Source organism: Tenrec ecaudatus, chromosome 10 (assembly GCF_050624435.1).
Source record: "Tenrec ecaudatus isolate mTenEca1 chromosome 10, mTenEca1.hap1, whole genome shotgun sequence".
Classification (NCBI taxonomy): Eukaryota; Metazoa; Chordata; class Mammalia; order Afrosoricida; family Tenrecidae; genus Tenrec; species Tenrec ecaudatus.
In genome coordinates this window covers 155,971,026-155,993,556 of record NC_134539.1, presented here as the reverse complement: position 1 = coordinate 155,993,556, position 22,531 = coordinate 155,971,026, and the positions used below count along the sequence as shown (strand labels likewise).

Sequence of the window (22,531 nt, the reverse complement as noted above, 5' to 3'; positions counted from 1 at the left end):
TGGAGGTGGAGGTGGTGGTGGTAGAGATGATGGTGGTGGAGGTGGTGGTGGAAGTGGAGATGGTGGTGGAGGTGGTGGTGGTGGAGGTGGTGAAGGTGGTGTTGGTGGTGGTGGAGGTGGTGGTGGTAGTGGTGGTGGTGGTAGTGGTGGAGGTGGAGGAGGTGGAGGTGGTGGTGGTGGTGGTGGTGGGGTGGAGGGGGTGGGGTGGAGGTGGAGGTGGGGTGGAGGGGGTGGGGTGGAGGTGGAGGTGGAGGTGGAGATGATGGTGGTGGTGGTGGAGGTGGAGATGGAGATGATGGTGGAGGTGGAGGTGGTGGTGGTGGAGATGGTGGTGGTGGTGGAGGTGGAGGTGGTGGTGGTAGAGATGATGGTGGTGGAGGTGGTGGTGGTGGTAGTGGTGGAGGTCGTGGAGGTGGTGGTGGTGGTGGTGGTGGTGGTGGTGGTGGTGGTGGTGGTGATGGTGGTGGTGGTGGAGATGGTGGTGGAGGTGGGGTGGAGGGGGTGGGGGGGAAGTGGAGGTGGAGATGATGATTGTGGAGGTGGAGGTGGAGGTGGAGGTGGTGGTGGTGGAGGTGGAGGTGGAGGTGGTGGAGATGGTGGAGGTGGTGGAGATGGTGGTGGAGGTGGAGATGATGGTGGAGGTGGGGTGGAGGGGGTGGGGGGGAAGTGGAGGTGGAGATGATGGTGGAGGTGGAGATGATGATTGTGGAGGTGGAGGTGGAGGTGGAGGTGGAGGTGGTGGAGGTGGTGGTGGTGGTGGTGGTGGTGGTGGTGGTGGTGGTGGTGGAGATGGTGGTGGTGGTGGTGGAGGTGGTGGTGGTGGTGGTAGAGGTGGAGGTGGTGGAGGTGGAGGTGGAGGTGGAGATGGAGATGATGGTGGAGGTGGTGGAGATGGTGGTGGAGGTGGAGATGATGGTGGTGGAGGTGGAGGTGGAGGTGGGGGGTGGAGGTGGAGATGATGGTGGAGGTGGAGATGATGATTGTGGAGGTGGAGGTGGAGGTGGGGGGTGGAGGTGGACATGGAGATGATGGTGGAGGTGGGGGGTGGAGGTGGAGGTGGAGATGATGGTGGAGGAGGAGGAGGGGGTGGGGTGGAGGTGGGGGTGGAGGAGGGGGTGGGGTGGAGGTGGGGGTGGAGGAGGGGGTGGGGTGGAGGTGGGGGTGGAGGAGGGGGTGGGGTGGAGGTGTGTCGGGTGCTGCTGTCTGACCTCTGACCTGGAGCAGTCCCGATGCAGCAAGGCAGCACTTAATAGGCAGACATCACCATAAACAGGAAAGACTGGCTGTGGTCGTTACATCATCTAGTGCCAATTTGAGAGGATTGAGAGTCAAAAGGGTGGAGTTTAGCCTCTCAATCATGTCATAGTTTCATGACCTCATTTGGAGGCGCTAAGAAGATAAATAGCTCACTGGAGGTGGGACACACTCATTCCCTGGGAAACATTGCGGGTGACAAGACACATCGAACTATGCTAGTGCCCTGAGCTATAGGAGCCACCTGGAGACCCAGGCCAGCACTGAGATGCTTATGCTGCTGCTGGACCCACAAGACTTTCCACCCACTGGCCTGTGATCTTCCTGCGTTCGGCATCACTGCATGTGGTGTATGAGTCTGAAGAGGAATTTATAAACTGGTATCGGATGGGCTAATATCGGACTTACGGACTTGATCTGGACTGGCTGGAATGTTTCTTAAGGTACATTTAGTCTTTATATAAAGCTCTGTCTTATACACACGTGAGTGTGTCTATGAATGTGTTTCTCTAGTCTGCCAGGACGCACACACTGCCTTCGTCAAGGGTTTCACTTTACGTGGATCTGTAAGGTCTCTCCGGGCTAGATTCCAACATCAGTCCTTGGCTCCGCAAGAGAAAGATCTCGCCCCGAAGCCGGGCTCGTGATCCAAGTGAATTTAATGAGAGTTAAAAGAAGCTTCAGGTTTTACGTGGCACCCATTAGGATTCCTTTGACCATGCGGCCTGGCAGAGATTGCCCCAGGTCACGCAAGGATCTCTCTCCTCGCAGGAAGAGGACCAGACCACCCAAGCAAGCCAAGCCCCTCTCCCTCTCAGTCCCTGCCTTTTCAAGGGTTCCCAGGGGAGGCGTAGTGAACGATCCCAGGTTGATCCCATTGGCTGAATTGCAGTCACCTGGCCCAGGTGGGCTGCCAGGTGTAACGCCCATCTGGGCCCACTGGTGGGAAAATCCAGCTTTTGTCCTTTTATGGCTCTCCTGGGCATGTGTAAATGGACTTCCCAATTCCCTAGGCTAAGCTACCTAACAGATCCACGACTCCGCCCCTGGGAGCCGCAGCAGGAAATCTGCTATGGACGGGATGGGGCAAGTCTGCTGCCAACGGTCTAAGGAGGCTCCCGCCAGTGAGCCGGGCCAGAACATTTCATCAGTTGTGAGCCCGTTCTGTATTACAGGAAACAAACATGAATTCAAGGAGTCTGTCTCCTTTAAAAAGAAATGAAAGCGTGTTCCACCTATTCCCATTTGGTTGTAGTCGAACTCACTGCCTTGAGGTCCCTGCCGGGTGGAGCTGCCCCTGCTGGTTTTCCAGGCTGTACTTCTTTCCAGGAGTAGACAGCCTCCCCTTTCTTCCTCAGAGGGACTGGTGGTTTGGGAACTGAGAACCTTAGAGTTAGTAGGCCAGTGGGTAGCAACTTCACCCCCACCACCCCCACCCCACCTCCTGTTGGTAACAGAAGGTCATTTAGTCGATGTGTTTATGACTTGTTCGGCAATGCAGGCATTCATTCAGAAAGGAATCCCAAGAACACATACAGCTGTTGCCCCTGGATGGGAACAGGAGAAGCGGGCCAGGGGGGTGGGGGATGGGTGTCTCCTCGGGCACCACTCAGATCGTTCTTTTTTGTCTTCTGGTGCGTTAGTCGGTGGTAAATGGCTTTTGGGGGTGGTGGGGTGGGGGTGGGGCTGCATGCCCGCAGGCGCTGAACGTGAGAAACCAGGTCTCTTATTTTCAGGGTTTCTGAAATGGTCATTATTGCTGGAGTGTGGGGAGGGTGGGGGGAGGGGTTGGAGGCTGCAGGAAAGGCTCGGGTTAGAGGTCAGTATTGATCGATCGATGGGCGAGGAGGTCAGCACGGTCCATTCCTCCCCCAGCGCGGGCGCCTCGGTTCCCCGCAGGACACGCCAGCCAGCACACCTGTGCCCCGGCGGCGATGAAGCACCTGGAGCGGGTCCCCATTCCAGAGGTGGCCCATTTGAAGAGACCAGGAGAGGGGCGCGCTGAGATTGAGGGGGGCAAAGGTGCTTGCTTCTCAGTCTGAGATAGGGCGAGGGTCCAGCGGGCCAGGCCAGGGGGGTGGAGGGGAAGTTCATAATCTCAGCGCCAGCCCTGCAGCCCTCATCGACCCCTTCCTTCCCCCAACCCCTCATCCTGCCCCTAAGTTTTCCGGACGGATGTTCAGAATGGCTCGCAGTAAAGGGCTCTGCGGGAAAGGGTAGTCAGCGGCAACTTCCCGGAGTCTTCGGGCAAGAACTACAACTCCCAGCAGCCCCCGCGAACGCCGGCGCGCAGCCTCAGAGCGGGGACTGCCGGGAGCGCGACGCCGCGGGCGGGGCCAGCGCGCGCCGGCGGAGGTGGCCGCGCCCCCCGTCCGGCCAAGCCGCCCAGGCCCGCCGCCGCGGGCACCGGACCCTAGCCCGTCGGGTGAGTGACCCTCGCCCACCGGTGCCCCTCTCCCTCGTGATGCCCGGAGCTGCGGCCCCGCGCCCCTGGCCCTCAGGCTCCGTCCCCTGTGACCCGAAAGAGCCTCTGCCCCTAAGCCCCGCCCCGCTGCCCCCCATCCCCATCCCTCCCGACTCTGGGAAGTAGTGCCCCTCTGACTTGTCCCTGCCTGTGCCCTGGGCGACTCGGGGACCCCTGCCCAGCCCTGACCTGTGGCCAGGCCCGCTCTGCCCCTGATTTCCCGCGCCGGCCTCCGCACCTTCGGTCCGCTGGGCAGCTAGGCTCGTGTCCGCCCCCCTCCCCGCTCACACACACGTACACACACCACCACCACCACCCTGGGGGAGAAACTGGTAAGGGCTCGACTGCTAGCCACCAGTTTGGTGCTTCTGACTGACCCGGAAGTGCCTCGGAGGAGAGGCCTGGCAGTCTACTTTCAGAAAGGTCCCTGCCGGAGACAGCGCCCGCAGCTAGCCTCCCTCTCCCTGCAGAGCCACGTGACTGTGACCCTCGCACCCCTTTTTCTGCCCTGGTCAGAGGGTCCCTGCTCCTCCCAATGCACTTGCCCTCTCTGTGCCTGAGCTTACACCCACCCCATCCCCACCACCTCCACCAGTAACCCATCTCTCCCTCAGGCGCCTGTGTCCCCAGGAACCCCCTGCCCCTCTCGCCCGCCAGCACCATCCTCATTCCTGGCTCGAGATGTTCCCGGGACACCTTTTTCCTAAGCTCCGCAGTGCAAGGACTGTGGGGATGTTTCTACGGGCAAGGACCTGCAGACAGCCCTATCAGAGCCCCTTCCCAGCCCTGCTCCTGGGTCTGCCCTCCTGTTGCCCCCCACCCCCATGTCTCATCCTGTGCAGCCCAGGCATCCCCAGGGGAGGATGACATAAGGATTTGTCCGGTCAGGCACTTGTTACCACGCCACCACAGGGATGGGGACAGAGGGCTCAAAGTCTTGTCCAAATTAACCTGATCCCAGCTAGTGACGCCTTGCCCAAGTGGCAGACCGCCCGCTGGAGGTGTGTATCTTCTGTTCACTGTCCCCCAAAAGCTGTACCCCAGTGGAGTTCCCACATAACCCTGGTGGCACAGTAACCTGCTAACCACAGCAAGATTGGTGGTTCAAACCCAACAGTCCCTCGGTAGGGCAAAGCTGAGGCTGTGCGCACCCGTAAAACAGAGTCTTGGAGACTCCATGGAGCATGGCTGTGAATCAAAGTCCCCTCGATGGTCTGGAGTTTGCATGTCTGTCTGTGTGGTTTACAGCACATTTTCATAGCCTGTGGCAGCCCCACCAGGCTTGTGGAAATGTGAATGTGCCCCTGGTCCGCTGGAAAACCAGGAGATGCAGGGTGCCGGGGCAGCAGCCCCCACAGGGGTGTGGCTTCATCCAGACCCCACGGACACGGCCTCTCTCACCTGGCCCTCTTCCTTGGGGGGTGGGGGTGGATAAATGCACCAATGTTTGCTTTTCCAAAGCCCCGTCTGGACGGGTGACCGCTGTGGCCAGACCAGAGTCCTGAGCTGGGTCAGGGCTCTAACAAGGGCTGAGTCTCTCTGCGGGACGCCCAGCAGATGTGTAAGATGGCCCTGCCAACTCTGGAGGGAAGGACACAATGGTCACCCTTGTCCCTTCTTGCTGCCTGGTCTCTTAGATTTCCTGGAAAGCTCATGCTAAGTGCTGACGCTCAGAGGAGCAGGCACGTAATGATTTCCACATTGTGTGCAGCCTAGTACCTGGCCAGCCCGGCATTGTGTACCAGTGGGAGGACCAGCTCAGCACAGTGCCATTTAAGAACGGTTATGTCAATTTTCCATGTCATTCCATCAAGACTTCCTTAATGAATGGGGGAAACAAGAGCCCCAGTGGTGTAGTGGTTATGCATTGGGCTGCTAACATCAAGGTCAGCAGTTCAAAACCACCAACCGCTCCATGGGAGGAGGAGGCTTTCTACTCCTGTAAAGAGCTACAGTCTCAGGAATCACAGGGGCAGCTCTAACCTGTGCTGGAGGGTCACTGGGAGCCAGTGTCAACTGGATGGCAGGGAGTTGGGTTTGGGTCTGGTTTCTAGAACCATCTGCTTGGGAAGGTATTTGGCTACCTCGTTCTGTCTCCCTTCATTCTGAGCCCGGGTTGTCTGTAACCGCTCAGTGCCTCTGGATCTCCAGCCACCACCACCCCACCCACCCCACCCCATGGCTCAGTACAAGTTCAAGCTCCTCTTCCATTCACTCCGAGCTGGCCTGTGCAGGGAAGACGAGGGGCACTGGGGGGCTCCAGGCAGGGAGGATGCAGGCATGGGACCAGAAAGAAGCAGAGTCCAACCGTAAGACCAGTAGAGTCAAAGTGCAGACGTGCCCGTGGGGCAGGCGGTTCCAAGGGTCTCGCTGGGCTGAGAAGAAGTTGGGTGACACTGAGCACCAAGGAAAAAAGGAGGCTGGGCCCCGGGGTGGGCGCACCCGCCTCCAGAAGTGAGCCCCTGAGGTGGCGTGCTTGTGGGATTCCCAATGTCAGGCCCTGGTGGGGTGGGGTGCTGTCTGGGCTGGGCTCCTCCAGGGGCCAGGTCACCCTCCCAGGGGCGTGAGGAGCTCTGGTTGGTGCAGCCTGTTTGTTGGTGGGTTGCCCACCCAGGGGCACCTCAGAAGAAAGGCCTAGCAATCACCTTATGAAAAAAAAAAACAGTCAAGGAGCACAGGCCACTAGTCTGGTCACAGACCCAATTGTGATACAGACTGGGCGGAGCTGGAGGGCCTTGCCTGACCCCTCCTGCGGATGGTTTTGTGGGTGCCCACCCCTTAGCTCCCAGAAGCTAAATTCTGCCCCTTCATCTGGCCGGGGGCAGGTGATTGCTAGTCCACTGTCCTGTCCTGTAGATGGGGCTTGTCCTGGTGGGCCAGAAAGCCTACATGCACCAGTCTTCCCCCTTAAAGGGGCGGCTAGCCTCTAGAAGCTGGGGAGGGACAGGCAGGGCAGCACCAGGCAGAGGTTCTGTTGACCCTAGATTTAGACCCATGAGAGCGTGCCAGGCTGTGGCCCACAGAAGTGTCAAGCTATGCTGAAGCCACCCAGCCATGGTCACTGCTGCAGTGGCCGGGACTCGAAGGCTGAGAGAGACGCTGTCCTAGAGCAGGTCTGCTGGCCCTACTGCCCAGAGAGTTGGGGGACGTGCCAGTGGGGTCCCCAATACCCCATGATGCATGCCCCTGTGATACAGGGTTGCCTTCCGGTCCTCCTGCCAGACTCCCAGGCAGCAGGCTCACCCTTGAGTGGCTCCCATTGTCATCCTCCCCCTAGGCCACCCAGCCAGTTCTGACTCACAGAGACCCCACAGCACAGACTAGACCTGCCCTGTGGGCACGGTGGCCTGCCCCTGCGACCTCCAGGGCTGTCCTTCCCTTTCTCCGAGGAGAGCTGGGGGGCGCGCACCCCCAACTTGTCACTGAGCAGCCCAGCACAGAGCACCAAATGGCCGCCCTGTCCAGCAGCCCCCAGGGCCGTGAAATTACACCAGGGTCATGGCAAACCCTACAGGGCCGAGCGGAAGGGCCTCACCTGCTCCTATGAGGCAGCAGGTGGCTTCGGACCACCAACCCTCTGCTCAGCAGCCCTGTGTGTTACCTGGGGGCCCCTCCTCCATTCACACCCTGTGCTCCCGAGCCAGCGGGCAGGGTGCCTGCAGCGGAAGCCCAGCCCCTGCTCTGGCACAGAGCCGACTGCAGAGGTCAGAGGGTTGAGCTCGGTGCTGCCAATGAGGAAGTTATCTCTGGCAGCGAGAGAAGGGGGACGTGGCTCTGGGGACATACCGCATCTCAGAGGCAAGGAAGGTGACTTCTGCGGGGCCCAGAGGGACTGTGAGAGGTGCCCTGGGCCCCTGCTCCCCACCCTTCTACTCAGCTGCATCCTGGGTCAGAGGGCACTGGCTCAGGCCGTAGCCAGTGAGCTGGCTTCTGCAGCAGGCGAGCCCTTTGTAGAAGCGGTGGCGGGCCCGGGGCTGCCCATGAAGGTAGGTGGGCCCTGTGTCCACTGCTGGTCTCAGTGGGATGGGGAGCAGGCAGGAGCAGGGAGAGAGACCAGCTGCTCCCCAGGGGCATGGACGAGCCCCTCTGCAGGCTGGCCTGTAGACTCTGGTTTCAGGAGAGGGGCTGGAGAGGAGGAGGCCTGGGTGCTTGGGAGCTGGCCCCAGGAAGAAAGGTGTGGCAGTGAAGGTGACAGGCTGGGACCGCGGAGCCACGCTGCTCTTTGGAGCCGGGTGGGGTGTGTTGGGGAGCTGCCATGCGTGGCTGGTGGGGTCTTCCTCTGTGGTTGAGTCAATCCGCCACTGTCGCTGCGCCAGGTTCCTATCCTGGCACCAGCAGGGACTGGGCTGGCCAAGGAGCTCTCCTGCTAAAGCACCACTTCCTGGGACTCCTTGGGGAGTGGTGGCCATGAGTGCCTGTTCCATGGGGAGGGAGCCTGACCATGCTCTTAAAGGAATTTCCTGGTGATGGACAGGTCTGCTGGATCTCGGGGAGCTGGGCTAGACGGGCACAGATGCTGCCTGGAGGTGGGGCGCACAGGAAGCAGTGCAGATGGTGCTCCAGAGGTCACTGTCCCGCCGCCACCACCACCACCACCACGCCTAGTACCTCGCAGTGCTTGAGGGCAGATGGCTGAGGTGGCCCACAGCGCAGGTGTCGAGGACTAGAGGGTCCAGTCCTGGCCTCGAGCAGCCTCTGTACCGCCCTGTCCCCTCAGCTTGTGTCCACATCCCTCAAGTCTCTGCCCCCGTGCTCACACTGCCCCCCCATCTGTCGCTCTTGCTGCCCCTCTCTGAGACTTGCCATGTGCCATATTGCAGTTGTCCCTGGCACCAACTGGTGAGGGCACAGCAGCCTGGCCCTCCAGGGTGGAGAATCACATTCCAGGGGCAAGAGCAGCCAGCACTGAGGGGAAGGCGAGGCCATCTGATTCCTCGAGGAATTGCAGCTCAGACGGAACCCCCCACCCCCGTCCACTCTGTCGGTGGGCCACTGTGAGTCGGCGCCCGCTCAGGGCAACGGTCGTGGCTCAGTGCATAAGCACTTCGACCCCAGCAGGCCGACATGGTGTCTGCTCCCGTGAGAGGCAGCCTCAGAGACCTTAGGGGGTGTCTCTTCTCTCAGTCAGAATTGGCCCTGCGGCGGCAGCAGATTAATTATCTTTCAGGGAGCCTCACCACCCGTTGGTGGAAGCTGGGCTCCGGGGCCCCCACTTCCTGTAGAGAACACAGAGCAGGGGCATTTGCTGCCAGGCTCCCAGGGGTGGAGGCAGGTGTGAGGCCCTGCCTGGTCTGGTGCCGGGCGGCAAGCAGGGTAAGCTGGCCCCTGGAAGCTGGGTGGCCACTGTTTGCTGGCCCCTGTGGTCATGGAGGAATCAGCTGGGTAAGAACTGCTGAGCAGTGAGGCCTCCATCATCACTCTGGGGTCCCAGGGAGCTCCCTGAGGTGGGTGCCTCAATGGCTGCAGTCACAGGCCGGCCGCGGACTGGTTCCTGCCTGCCCAGGGCCCTGTGAACACAAAGGTTTTGCCGTTTGAACCCACCTGCCCCGTGGGGGTCGTCGTGAGAGGCCCACTTTCTCCCAGCCCCAGACACGGGTGCCTGCGGGGCGGCAGGCATGAGGGGCAGAAGTTCTCTGGGAAAATGCGGTCTTCCAGGCTGGAGACCTTGGTCCAGCTCAGCCAGCACACCTCCAGCGCTGCCCACAGCAGAACTCCAGACTGAGACTAGGAAGAAAGGCCTGGCAGTCTACTTCCGAGGCCCCACCAGGGACCAGAGCTGCGTTGCATCCCCTCGCTGTTCTGGTGGATAAGTCAGGGCCCACTGGGAACCACTCCCACAGACAGCTAGTCCAGCCACCTCCCTGGAGGGCTGAGGGTGGGCGTGTGCATTCTAGGGACCTGTGGGGCCTGGACACAGAGGCCAGTAGGCTGGTGCTCTGGTCAGACTCCTGACTGAGGTGTGATGGGAGGTCAGAAACTGAGCCCCCAGGAGGTGTGGCAAGTAAGTGGGTGACAGGAGGGGCCCCAGGGACCTGAGCGGGAGGCCAGCATAGCACTGTTCTGGCCAAGCTGCAGGCCCACGGGGTGGCCGGGGGGTGGGGGTGAGGGTCGTTGCTCCTACAGGAGGACAGGACAAGCTGGGGCACCCCAATGGCCGCTCCAGGGTTGGTGAGCAGCCACAGAGCTGTCTCTAGAAGGTGGCTCGGGCTTCAGGGGGACATTTGTCACATGCACGGTACCTTCCCAGCTCAGGGACCATACAGGCCGATGGCCTGTGGTCTGCAAAGGTGGGGACACAAGTCAGAGTGAACATCGGAGCATCACAGGCACCCCACCCCTCGAGTGCCAGGCTGCCTGCCGTCCTGTTTGGGCCATGACCTTGTCCTCTTCTGTCTCAGCCTTCCTTTTGTGGGACAGAGGAAGACAGACTACAGGCTTGGCCATGTCCCTCGTCCTACCGCTGACTACTCTCCTCTGTCCTGTGCGCAGGTGCCGCCCGCACCCCACCCTGATGCCCGCACCACCCTCTGAGCCCCTGGAGTGGAATGAGTCCATGCAGGCCCTGCGCATCAGCGTGGGGGGCCTGCCCGTGCTGGCGTCCATGACCAAGGCTGCCGACCCCCGCTTCCGGCCACGCTGGAAGGTGATCGCAGTCTTCCTGACCCTCGCTGCCCTCTGGCTGGTCTACGCCCACCACCTGCCCGCCCACCGCACGCCCTCTGCCAGGCCCTCTGCGCCCAACGCCCACAACTGGAGGCTGGGCCCTGCTGACCGCTACAATGACACGTACCCGCTGTCCCCACCCCAGAGGACATCTGGGGGCACTCGATACCGCATCGCGGTCATCGCCGACCTGGACACAGAGTCCAGGGCCCAGAAGGAGCACACCTGGTTCAGCTACCTGAAAAAAGGCCACCTGACTTTGTCAGACAGCGGGGACCGCGTGACCGTGGAGTGGGACCCCACCCACCAGGTCCTGGAGTCCCACCTGGCAGAGAAGGGGCGGGGCATGGAGCTGTCCGAGCTAATCGTCTTTGACGGGAAGCTGTACTCAGTGGATGACCGCACAGGCGTCATCTACCGCATCGAAGGCCCCCAGGCCGTGCCCTGGGTCATCCTGGCGGATGGGGACGGCACAGTGGGCAAAGGTGAGCCCGAGCCAGAGAAGAGGGCAGGGGACTGGGGGTGTGGAGGATTCCTCCCCAGGATCCCCTGGGGGGCTCCTCCTGAACATCTTCCTGTGAAACCCAGGCTGTCCTTACCTGAGACCTGTGTGAGGCAGGGAAGCCAGCGGGGCGGACAGCAGGAGGGCACCGGGGTCATGGCAGGCAGCATTGCATGGGTCTGCACCTCCTGGGAAGTCAGCCCGGCTGCAGGCTCTAGGATCAGGCCCTGTCACCTCCCCCAGGAGTGTCACCTCATTACTGTTTGCCCAGGGCAGGGCAGTTGGCAGGGCACACGCCCAGGCTGCTCAGTCCAGGTGTTAGAGGGAGGACAGTCACACACTAAAGCCATGAGCCTGCCCCACCCCTGACAGAGCAGGAGGAGGGGGGAGGGGGGTCAGAGCAGGGGTGCATGCCTCACCCGGCAAGGCTTACTGCCATCCTGGGGCCACAGGTGCAGAGGAGGCTCCCAAGAATCACAGCAGACGTGGACAAGGTTCTGCCACCACCTGGCAGGGAGGGGGAGGGCTAAGGTACCCGTTCCTGCGGCCTCCTGCTAAGGAAGCAGGATGGAGCGGCCTCCCGCCAGCCAGGTGTCAGCCAAGTCACCATTTGGCACAGGCTGCTGAGACCTTAAAAGTTAGGTCATGTTTAAGACCAGTCCAGCAGGAGAATCAGTTTCCCAATATGACATCAATGAACAGGAGGGCCAGGCCTCTAGAGTCAGGGACAGGAGGACCTGGCCCCTAGAGTCAGGGACAGGAGGACCTGGCCCCTAGAGTCAGGGACAGGAGGGCCAGGCCCCTAGAGTCAGGGACAGGAGGACCTGGCCCCTAGAGTCGCGGACAGCTCTGGGTGGAGTCTCAGGCACCCTGACTCTTGTTGCCCGTTGCAGGCTTCAAAGCTGAGTGGCTGGCCGTGAAGGATGAGAGTCTGTACGTGGGCGGCCTGGGAAAGGAGTGGACCACCGCCACGGGCGAGGTGATGAACGAGAACCCCGAGTGGGTGAAGGTGGTGGGTCGCAGGGGCAGCGTGGACCACGAGAACTGGGTGGCCAGTTACAATGCCCTGAGGACCGCCGCCGGCATCCGGCCACCAGGTGAGCCAGCACAGGTCTGACTTCTTTCAGGAGAAAGGCAGGAGAGGTGCCTGGCCACTCGCAGCGAGTCCCCCTGGGGAAGGGGCCCAAGTAGCACTGCCCAGTGCTGTCCCAGGGGCCAGGTGTTCATGGGTTCCGACCACTGACCTGCTGAGCCCCAGGGCTCCTTGCTAGAGTGTCATCCATTCTGCTGCCCCTGGGGGCAGGCGGGCGCTGTGGAACTCATGCCCTGGGCTCCTCCTCGTGGTTGCCATCAAGTGGCCTCGCCTGGAAGGCACCTGCTTCTTCTGACAGCTGCCCTCCACCCCTCACCCCTCCCCCAGTCTCTGTGGCTGCAGTGGAGGTGCTTGCAGTCAGTTCTAGATAAAGTGGCTCCAGTGGGTCACCTGGTCCCTGACACTGCTTAGCAGTGCCCTCAATTCCCAGCCCCGGGGCAGGACCCGAGCCCGCAGTCTAGTTAGCTCTCCCTACATCCATCCCCTCTCACACTGAGGCCCATGGTGGACGGGCACGCCAAAATCCACCCAGGGACAAGTAGAGGGTCCTGGTGGCCAGGAGCTCCACAGTTCAGACCCACCAGCTGCCCCGGGGAAGGAAACGCCTGGGCACAGCTCTTTTTCTGTGCCCACCCATAGTCCCCATGAGTCAGAACAAATGAGCAGACCCCCATCTGACCTATGTGTCCCTGGGCCACCTACCCCAGGCGTCGAGCCATGGTGTTGCAGCGGGTAAACGCTCAGCTGCTGACTAGCAAGGGCAGTGCTTTGGGCCTCCAGCCTCGGACTCCGAAGGAGAAAGGCCATGTGCTGAGGGAAGAGCAGCACCCTGCCGGGTTGCCTGCAGCAGTAAGTGTCGCTGGACTTGAAGCCTGCTGCGGCTGCAGCTAGCACCCAGCTAAAAAGCAAAGGGTCAGTAGTTCGACCCCACCAACTGCTTTGCAGGTGAAAGACGAGGCAGTTAGCTGCCACCTCGCTGTCGAGAATGAACCCCCAGGGAGCCATCCCTTACTGCCCTAGAGGTCTGTGTGTGAGTCACTGGGCCAGCAGGAAGGCGGCAGGGTGCTGAGGGGCATCTGGGGGCCGGGAGAGCTGATCGCGCTGTGCCCGCAGGCTACCTCATCCACGAGTCGGCCTGCTGGAGCGACACCCTGCGGCGCTGGTTCTTCCTGCCGCGCCGTGCCAGCCACCAGCGCTACAGCGAGAAGGAGGATGAGCGCCGGGGCACCAACCTGCTGCTGAGCGCCACGCCAGACTTCCAGGACGTGGCCGTGCGCCGCGTCGGTGAGCTGGTGCCCACGCACGGCTTCTCCTCCTTCAAGTTCGTGCCCAACACGGACGACCAGATCATCGTCGCCCTCAAGTCTGAGGAGGACAGTGGCTTGGTGGCCACCTACATCACGGCCTTCACGCTGGACGGCCGAACGCTCCTGCCTGAGACCCGAGTCGGGGCCGTCAAGTACGAGGGCATCGAGTTTATCTGAAGCCACTGAGTAAGACGTGACCCCCAGTTATAAAGCCCAAGACAGGCCAGCACCTGCTGTCTCTCCTCGGACCCCGGAGGTCTGAGCCCAGAGCTGCCCCTGCACGGCCAGCTGCCCAGACTTCTGTGCACCGCCCTCTGGTGGTCATGGTGGTCACTGCACCTGGGGCCTGCAATTCTCACACCGAGCCTCCCCACTTCCCTCCTCCACTCTGTTCAATGGGCATTACCTGAGTGTCTGGCCTGGGGCCCAGACGTGGATGTCAGGGGACGTCGCAGGGTGGTGTGGAAGAGGACAGGCTCTGGGACACGGGCCTGGCCCTGCCGGGTCCCGGCTCAGTACTCCCCCTGCCCCCACGCCAGCGTCTCCCACCAGGATGCCTCCGCAGGGTGCCTTGTGCTCTTTCAGAGAAAGTCATGTTCTTCCCTCGGAGCGTGGGGCCACCTGCTCACAGAGAGAGAGTCCTGCAGGACGGCCCCCAGGCTGGAGATGGCCATGGGACTCGGCCTCAGGCGGCACTTGTAGGGAGAGGGGATGCCGCCCTGCCAGCCACTGTAGCCAGTGCCAGCCCTGGCAGCATCTCTGGGGTGACTCAAACTCTCCCGAAAGCATTGGATCCAGGTTCTGCCCACCTACACATGGCCCTGGGCCCGGCAGCTTCATCCCGGGCTATGTGTCTGAATGAGGCCCTGCCTTGGCACGTGCACATGGGGGCGCACACGCGTGCGCACACTCAGATACGCGCAAGGTTGTTGGTTGCCCCCACTGTCTGTCCTGCTGTCCTCTCAGCGCTGCAGGGCATAGGCAGGGAAGGCGCAGGCAGACGCTAGCCCCGATCAGTGTTGTGAAGGGGTGTTTCACCTGCCCACTGCCCCTCCCAAAGAAGTGACCTCATTCCATGTGGCCGCAGGGCTAGGCGGGCTGGGCCTACCACCATCTGGCTGCTGACCCCAACCTGCTGCCTACTGCGGGGACTTCTGTCTGTGTGACCTATGGGGGTGCATCCAGGGAGCGCCCCTTTCCTCCTGCTGCTCCACCTTCTTCCCAGGGAGCCGCGGGCAGGAGGTGCCACCTCCATCTAGAACTCAGCCCGCCAGGCAGGGTGCTCTGACACCCAGCCACCCCCGGGGGGAGGCCCTCACCATGAAAACTAGAGGACAAGCCGGCTTCTCTCGTCACCTCACCAAGCTGGGTAAAAGTGGTGCTTCAAAGGAGCCAGACATCATGGGAGGGCGCAGGGCTTGTGGGCACGTGAGACGACTTGAGGGGACTTGGGGCCAGGACCTGAGACGGTCCTTCACTGTTGGAGCCAGGGGGCCCCCTGTGTTGAGGCAGCATTTCACAGGGGTGTACTGCATTTGAGGTGTGCCCATCTTTGAAAGCCAACCACCTCCTAGCTCTGCCCCCATCCCTGTCATCCCTGCTGGGCCCATGTTTTATAGCAATAAACCATGGAAGGGCTGGGCACTGGTGTGTGTGTGACGGGCACCCCAGGACTGCGAGGGACAGCATCTTTAGGAGGAAAGGGGACCCAGGAACATGTGCCCTTTGCCCCCTCCCACCCATTCTTCCCTGTGTCCCTGGAGGGAGGCTCCGGATTGGCCATGGGAGCCCCAACCAGGGGCTGGGAGGGAAGTGCTTCAGCTTGGGATGGCCGATTCCCTGTCACTAGGTTCTCAGTACAGCTCCTGCTGCCCCTCTGCCCAGCCTCTGGTCCCTTCCCATGCAGGATGGCTATAGTTCCCAGAGTCCCTCACTGCCCATGCTCATACCTCCAGGGACCGGCCCTGTATGAAACCTCCTACACTGCCCCAGGGTGTGCTGTACCAGAGCAGAACTGGCACCTCTGAATTGTGCTATTGGCCCGGGATTTTGAGTGTACATCAGCCAGCCCGAAGAAGGACGCCTCCTCTAGAGAAGTATAACAGAGCACACTTAGACGTGAGGGTGGCGGGCTGTCTCCCGTGGCCTGGGTATGCTAGCTGGCGGGCCAGTCCCTAGAGCTGCCACAGTGGTCTCAAGCCGAGAGTGGGGAGGCTGGCAGAGGACCGGGCAGTGCTTCAGAACGGTGGCTCTGACGCCATGCAGGAGACACTGCTGGTCAGAGCACCTCGTGCAGCCACCCCACCTGCCAGTGGCTTTGAGCAGGTTCCAAGCACAGGTTCCAGTGACAGCCCAAAACCAGCCTGTGAGCGTCCCAGGGTGGGGTCTGCTTGGCAACCAGCCGCAAGGTGGTGTAGGGCCAGGAAGCGGCTTACCCACTGTGTGGCATCCCCATGAGCCAGGGAGGTTGTCTGGGTGTGGAAGCTGGGCCAGCCCAGCTGTGGGAAAGCGTGTCAAGGAGTGTCCAGTGGTCAAGTACCGTGGGCGGGTGAGGCCTGGTCTGGGCGTGTCCACTGACCGGGCAGCGAGAGAGGCAGAAGGCAAAGGAACCCAGCATCAGCCCATGACTCCTCAAGAGACTGTGGCACCTGAACACTGTGTGTGACCGGGCCCTTTGCCCAGTGCTTGGTTTCTGGGCAAAAGCCCAGAAGTCAACTCAATCTGGTGGGGAAAGAAGATTTAGGTCCATCCCACATGTTCACCCTATTCTGGTGTGCGCTTGAAACTAGTAAGTTTTGTTGATTTTTAAGACTTAACATGTAGCAAAAACAAAACATCTTCACACACAGAAGACTCTAAGCCCTGATGGCTTCACTAGTGACTTCTGTCCAAGTTAGTGACTGATAAGACCAAGTTCTCTAGGAAATAGAGCCTGAGGGTGCCCGATAACCCAGAGCAGAAAGAGATGACAAGGCAAGGCAGGCCAGTACCCCTGATGGCCCAGCACAGCGGCAGGATGAAGGCTGGCCGCGACACCGTCAGCTGGGGCCTGCAATGCAAGTTGGTGTGACCTGCTAAACCAACCCATGTGATTTGGCAAACTGACCAGTGAAGGGTCAAAACCACAAGCCTCCCAAACACTGACCGATAAAGAACCAACCTCTGACAAAATCCAATACTTGCTCGCGATAAAGGCTGTTAGACCAGGACAGCAGGCTCCCCCCTCATCTGAAAAGCTCCGGCTCCCTGGCCTGGTGGGCAATGGAGTGTCTTCCCCCAAAGCCAAAGTGAGTCCTGAGTGCTCGCTGCCTGCCTTCATTCTTTTGTCAAGTACTTTTTCATTTTGAAGTCATTTCACACCGCATAGAAGTTGCCCAAACCAAAAACCATGGAGAGTTCTATGTACCCGCCGTGGAGCTTCTTCCGGTCAAACCAGCCCCAGAGCTGGCAGACGGATCAGCCCAGGAAGCAAGCAGCCCCTCGGCACTCCGTGGTTGGAGCAGTCTGCCCAACAGGCGAGGAGGAAAAGACGCTCCCGCTGGGCAGGGTGGGGTGAAGGAAGGCGTGTTGAGCACCCAGACGGAAATGACTGGGACGTTAGAAGAAAACATACTGAGGCCAACGTTCAGTCTCACTAACTTGCAGGGCTTGTGGCCCATACATGCAAGGGGAACTTATTTCTGTACAGCTGCAACGAACCAGTGGAGCTTCCATTTAAAAGAAAACCAAAAACACCCCAAGTTCAGTAACACCAGAAAAACCTGACCTGTGTAGATGCAAATGGGCAAAGCCTGTGTGCTGAAACTGCAAGTAGTGAGATTGAAGAAAGCCCCCCCCCCCCAGATGAGGACCATGGAGCAGAAGGCTGGGTTTAGGGGGCAAGACCATCGTTGAACACGCAGGACTTGACGTGAGCACGTGTAGTTCCATTCATCTCGACAGGAGCCGGGTGGCACACGGGTTGGTAGCTCAGGCCCAGAACTGCTCCATGGGAGAAAGGCTGGCAGTCTGTCCTTATAAGATGGCTTAGGGTGCAGTCTCATCAGTCTTGTCACTCCGCCTCGGGTTGGAGGGGTCAGCTGCAGATTTGCGTCCATCAAAGCAGGGTGGTGGTGCTGCAGGACAGACAGAAACCAGTGGAACAAGAAAGAGCCAGGGACGGCATCCTGTGCAGGCACCAGTGAACCTTGACAGTAGTGGTCAGTGGGAAAGGGGGTTTTCCTCACCACTGGGCTAGAATCAGTCTTTCAGCTGGAAACAGACCCCCTGGAGCCTTCCCTCTGCACACGCACCGACGTGAGTGGAGCGCAGACCTAACTGCTAGCAAACACTAGAGCCCTAGACAAAGACATGGGGGGGGTGGTGTTCTTGTGACCTTGTGGGCAGCCAAGGTCGTCTCAGCTGTCACACCAAAAGACAGCCAGCTTCAAACCCCTTGCTCTTGGGAAGACACAAGAATAATGACAAAAGATAAGTTGGGGAACAGAACATTGGCAAATCCAATGGAAAACCATGGTACAGTCTCCGCACGTACTGCCTATCCCCCCTCCACCACAACCGCCGGCCCCTCCTCAGCCAAGTCCCACTCCAAGCCACCCTCAAGCTCCCCACAGGGCTTCCAAGCTGGCACCTCTTCCTGGCGGAGTGACAGGTGGGCTTAACCACTGCCACCAGGGCTCCTCGCCTGCCGAGTTGATGGCAACCCCACAGGACAGGGCAGAACTGCCTCTGGGTGTCCCAGGCTGACTGCAGGAGCACAGAGAGCCCTGCAAGCAGCTCCCGCGGTTTCCAGCTGCTGCCCGTGCACCACGGGGCCAGAGTCGCTGGAACCGTGGCAATGCTGAGTGGGGAGTTCATAGACACAGCCATTGGGGTGCCGGATGGCGGGGCTACTCGGGATCAAGTGTTGGCCCTTTCTCCAAAGGTTGCAGATGCTTGAACCTTACGGCCCAGGAGTCCGGCTGCTGGTTCTGCCCACAGAAGACTCAGATCCCAGGGTTCTGTGTGGCTAGCTGTCAAAAGCTGGGTGAGTAAGGCACGCCCGGACTAAAACCACCACCGCCTAGTTCAGGACTGCTTCCGTTGTTTCCACTCCCAACCTCTGCGCCCAGAAATGTTTACTGACCCAGGCGCGCAGGTGTATAAAAGAGGTATACACATCAAACACTTAGGGTTAGTAAGTGATAAATTCATTTCAAAACAATTCTTTGGTATGCCTATCATTTTATTTACCTGAGGATGAAAGCAGACTTGCACCCAAACGAGATGGCGGTGTCTGTTTATTTTTGCATGAAGAACTAAGCCCTGGTGGGATATTTGAGACTTGCAGGACTTAGAGCATCGCCAATGCTCTGCAGAGGCGACTGCTGTCTCCATTTTTAATCAGTGCTGAGAAGGCTGCTCCCAGTAAGCTGTGGTTCGGTGCTGTTGTAACACACAGTACCCCCTTGCTCAGCAGAACGAAACCACCCAGGCCTGCGCATCCTCACGGCTTCCTGTGTCTGAGCCCGTGGTTGCAGCCACTGGGTCAGTCTGTCAGTCTGTCTCATCAAGCGCCTTCCTCTTTCACTGCCCCTCTACCAAGCACAGGGGCCTTCTCCAGGGACTGGCCTCTCCTGGCAGTACGGCCAAAGGACGTGAGATGAAGTCCTGCCGTCCTTGCTGCTGGGGGCACGCTTGCTGTCCTTCCAAGACATCTGTTGAGTGGGATCTGACTCAGTGATGCTGTAAGACGGCACAGACTATACCGGCAGGTTTCCCAGGTTGAGTCTTTTCTCAGAGAAAGAGGGAGGAGGTGTTCGCCTCTGTGAGGGTCGCAGTCTCGGAAACCCGCAGCAGCGAGTCAGGAGCAACTCAACCGCAGTGAGTTTAGTTTTGGTTAGCTGGACAGGAGTAGAAAGCCCCATCTTGCAAGGAGCGGCTGGTGGTTTCAAACTGCTGATCTTGCCATTAGCAGCCTAAATCTGTGGCACTTCCACTATTCTTCACAGAGGTACACAGTGCACACAATGGCAAAAGGATGGTTAGGGCCATTTTGGAAAACGCTGGAAATCCTGTCCTCCATGCATGTTTGATTGTTTGTTTTCATGAAACTCACTGGCTAACTCGGCGAATTCTTCTGCACTGTTCATGGCAGATAGATGGCTGGTGAGTTCATCTCAGCGGAGCATGGTTTATGCACTCCATTTAGAATTAGTATGTGAAGGGCAGGTTCTGAAACGTGTCTCCCGGCCCTAGAGACAACCCATCCGCCCGCTTCCCATCTCATCTTTGAGAAGGCGATGTCCCAGGATTAGAGTCATCTGTAGCTACAAACATCGCTGACGAACCATTTCCCACCCTATTCTGACGCGGGATGGGCTTTATTAGCAAAGCTTTCAGTTTTCATCCTTCACAGAAAGATCTCCCCCAACCCCTGCTCAAAACATGTTTACACCATAGAGGTTTTCGACAATATCGGGCAACACAGTCCTGAAAGCCGTAAATCACACGATGATTAAAAAGGAACAAATCTGCGCTTCCGCACAGTCCAACAAGAACATCCTCCTCAGTTCCTCTTTAAACCTCACCCTCCGGAGCCCGCTCCCTCTGTGCGCTCTTGGAAGCACAGCCCTGGCTTGGCAAAGCTGGAATCAAACAGCCGTGGAGCGCACACCTTTCGGTGAAGTGCTTGATTTTGATAGCGCCTGGAAGCCCAACATCTAGCTCTGGGGCTATCTGGGGGACTCGGAGTGCCTCTCGATGGCACAGAATAATCCACCACGTTTTCATCCATATTTTTTGAAATGCTTTATCTTTTTAAAATATTGTTTTAATTTCAAAAATTATTATTAGTCCTGACTAATACATGCAGTATTGTGGGGGGAGGTCAGACGCTTACAGACATCCTCCCCAGGGCAGTTAGTCACCAGACTATATGGCAGGCCTCACTCCCTGCTCCTGGGACAATGAACTATTCCTCCCTGCGGCCTGCGACCAAGCGTTCTCACCCTACCAATAATGGTCTCCATCAGCTGAGTCAGGGAACAGGCCAAACTGACTCTGTGACATCCAAAGTTAAGTTATCTGCCCATCTTATCACATGCATACCCCCAGTCCCTCCTCTTACTATTGCATGTATGTCCCTAGACCACCCCCTCCCATTACTGTATTACCTATAGCACAACCCCTCCCTGTGATGTATGTCCTCACCTGTAATTAGGGGCTTGCATGTCCCCAGAGAATATAAAAAGCCTGGGCTAGCATTAAAGCTCTCTCTTCCTCCACGTGGACCATCAGGTGGGACTGAGGTGAGCATGCTACCATGAATCATGTCTGACTCCATTTATTTCAATACTTCACTTCTATCTCTCATGCTGTCTATAACTTTACTATGATCTTTACTTATTATCGCTGTACAATTGCGCCTACCGGACCCGTAATGATGTGTTAGGGGCTGGTCAAGTAGAACTGTACAATTGCTACCACAATCCGTTTCCAAACATTCTCTTTCTGCATGGACTCCTTGACATTGTCTCCCTTTTACTGCCCACCTCCACCACTGAACCCCATTCCCCCAAAACTCATTCTGTTGCTGCCCCTCTAGCTTCATCGATCCTGGGTTTCATATACCGAAAACTGGACAACCCTATAACACAGCTTCAAAAGGGTGAGCTCCACTGACATAACCCCTCTGAGATACACTCTACTGTGAACAAACAAAAACTGAACAATACAAACCAAAAAGACAGAACTTTTTGGAAAACAGGCTGATCCAGCTCACATCCTAGAGGGGGATCTACTTCATCGGTATTTTTCTCTCTTCTGAGTAAATGTAGTCACTGATCCATAACCCAAGTAATCTTTTTGTCCTAAAATATAAACAAATGTTGCTAATCATTCTCAAATACAAGCTTCAAATAAATACTAGCTTCGGTTTATGAAATCACATTTGCTTTTACTTATTTAAAAAAACAAAAACGAGTGTCCACATGGACACACACACACACAGTAGTGATGGTAAAGAAATCATATTGAAGGGATTTTTCTGCAATTAAACATTTCAGTAAAGGAGATAAAAGCGGTTTCTAGAAGTGAGTCTCCTAACACAATGCACTACACTGCATGCTGAAAGTCTGCATTCCGAAATTAAACCGCCATGTTTCTGTGCACAGTGAAAACACTGCCATTCCTAACGTGCAGTAGTCTCGATCGGAGCGGAAGTCTTTCTGGTGACGTGGTGTGACGTGGCGTGACGTGGTACGTGCGGGACGTGACGTCATGCTCCGCACAAAGGCACGTCGGTGCGTGCGGGAGCGAGGCTGCAGGGCAGGGGCTGCAACACGGGTGAGCTGCCGGAAACACTGGTGCTTCCTGGACCTTTTACTTGGATTTCATTTTGGTTGCTGCGTGCCCAGCAACCTTGTACTGTCATCGAGTTTTCTGCGACCCCCGGGGTTCACTGTCACGACCCCCTATCGGGTCACGAGCCACAGTTCACCAGGTTCTGCCCGTGTTGATCCCTGCTCCCGAGACCTGGAAGACAGAGTAGACCTGCCTCGCTGCTTAGCATCTTTCTCCTTTCTTCCGTGGGCTGCCTGGTGGGTTCGAACCCCCGACCTACTTTGCGAAACTGAAATGAGCTCATGATTGATATGCAACCAGCCGAAGCCAGATGCACAAGCTGGCACCGGGCGGGACACCCTGAGGTGGCGCTGGCACACCTGGTTTGTAGTGGTTGCACCTTGAGCTGGAGAGAAACAGGCTTCCGACTCCAGTCCAGTTACAGCCTCAGAAACGCACAGTCGCTGTCAGCTGGAGTCGACTGCGGCCGTGAGTGTGTGTGTGTGCCGGCACACTGGGTCAGCCGCCGACTGTGACACGCCAAGGGAGACAGACCCGGTGGCCTTCTCTTCCGAAAGGGTGGCGGCCTAGAGAACAAAGCCCGCATGGAAGACGCACACCGGCCTGTGTGATCCTGAAGAATGGACAGGAATAGGCGATCAGAAGTTCACAAACAAGCAATCAAATTGACATGAAAGAGCATAGACAACGTGGAGACCCACACAGAAGGGCGCCATGGAAGGGGTGAAACACCTAAGTGTCTTCTTGTTCTTTAGTGTTAACTTGCCTTCCTATTATGGTCTTAGTTTTACCTCATTAATCTTGTTAGACCTGTGCATGGTAATTTGTACAAGTAAGATCGTTTAATGCATGAAATCCAAAATAGAAAAACTCTTCAGAAATAGCAATGGGAGTAATGATTCCCT

General features: G+C 58.4%; 1 protein-coding gene across 1 annotated transcript; it reads left to right on the top strand.

The window, feature by feature from the left end:
* The first annotated feature begins 3,564 nt into the window (after positions 1-3,564).
* On the top strand, positions 3,565-20,594 carry CANT1 (calcium activated nucleotidase 1). Its single transcript, XM_075562308.1, has 4 exons — positions 3,565-3,679; positions 10,208-10,866; positions 11,777-11,980; positions 13,090-20,594. Exons 2-4 carry the CDS (start codon positions 10,230-10,232, stop codon positions 13,458-13,460), a joined length of 1,212 nt encoding a protein of 403 aa, XP_075418423.1. The 5' UTR covers positions 3,565-3,679; positions 10,208-10,229; the 3' UTR covers positions 13,461-20,594.
* The last annotated feature ends 1,937 nt before the right edge of the window (positions 20,595-22,531 follow it).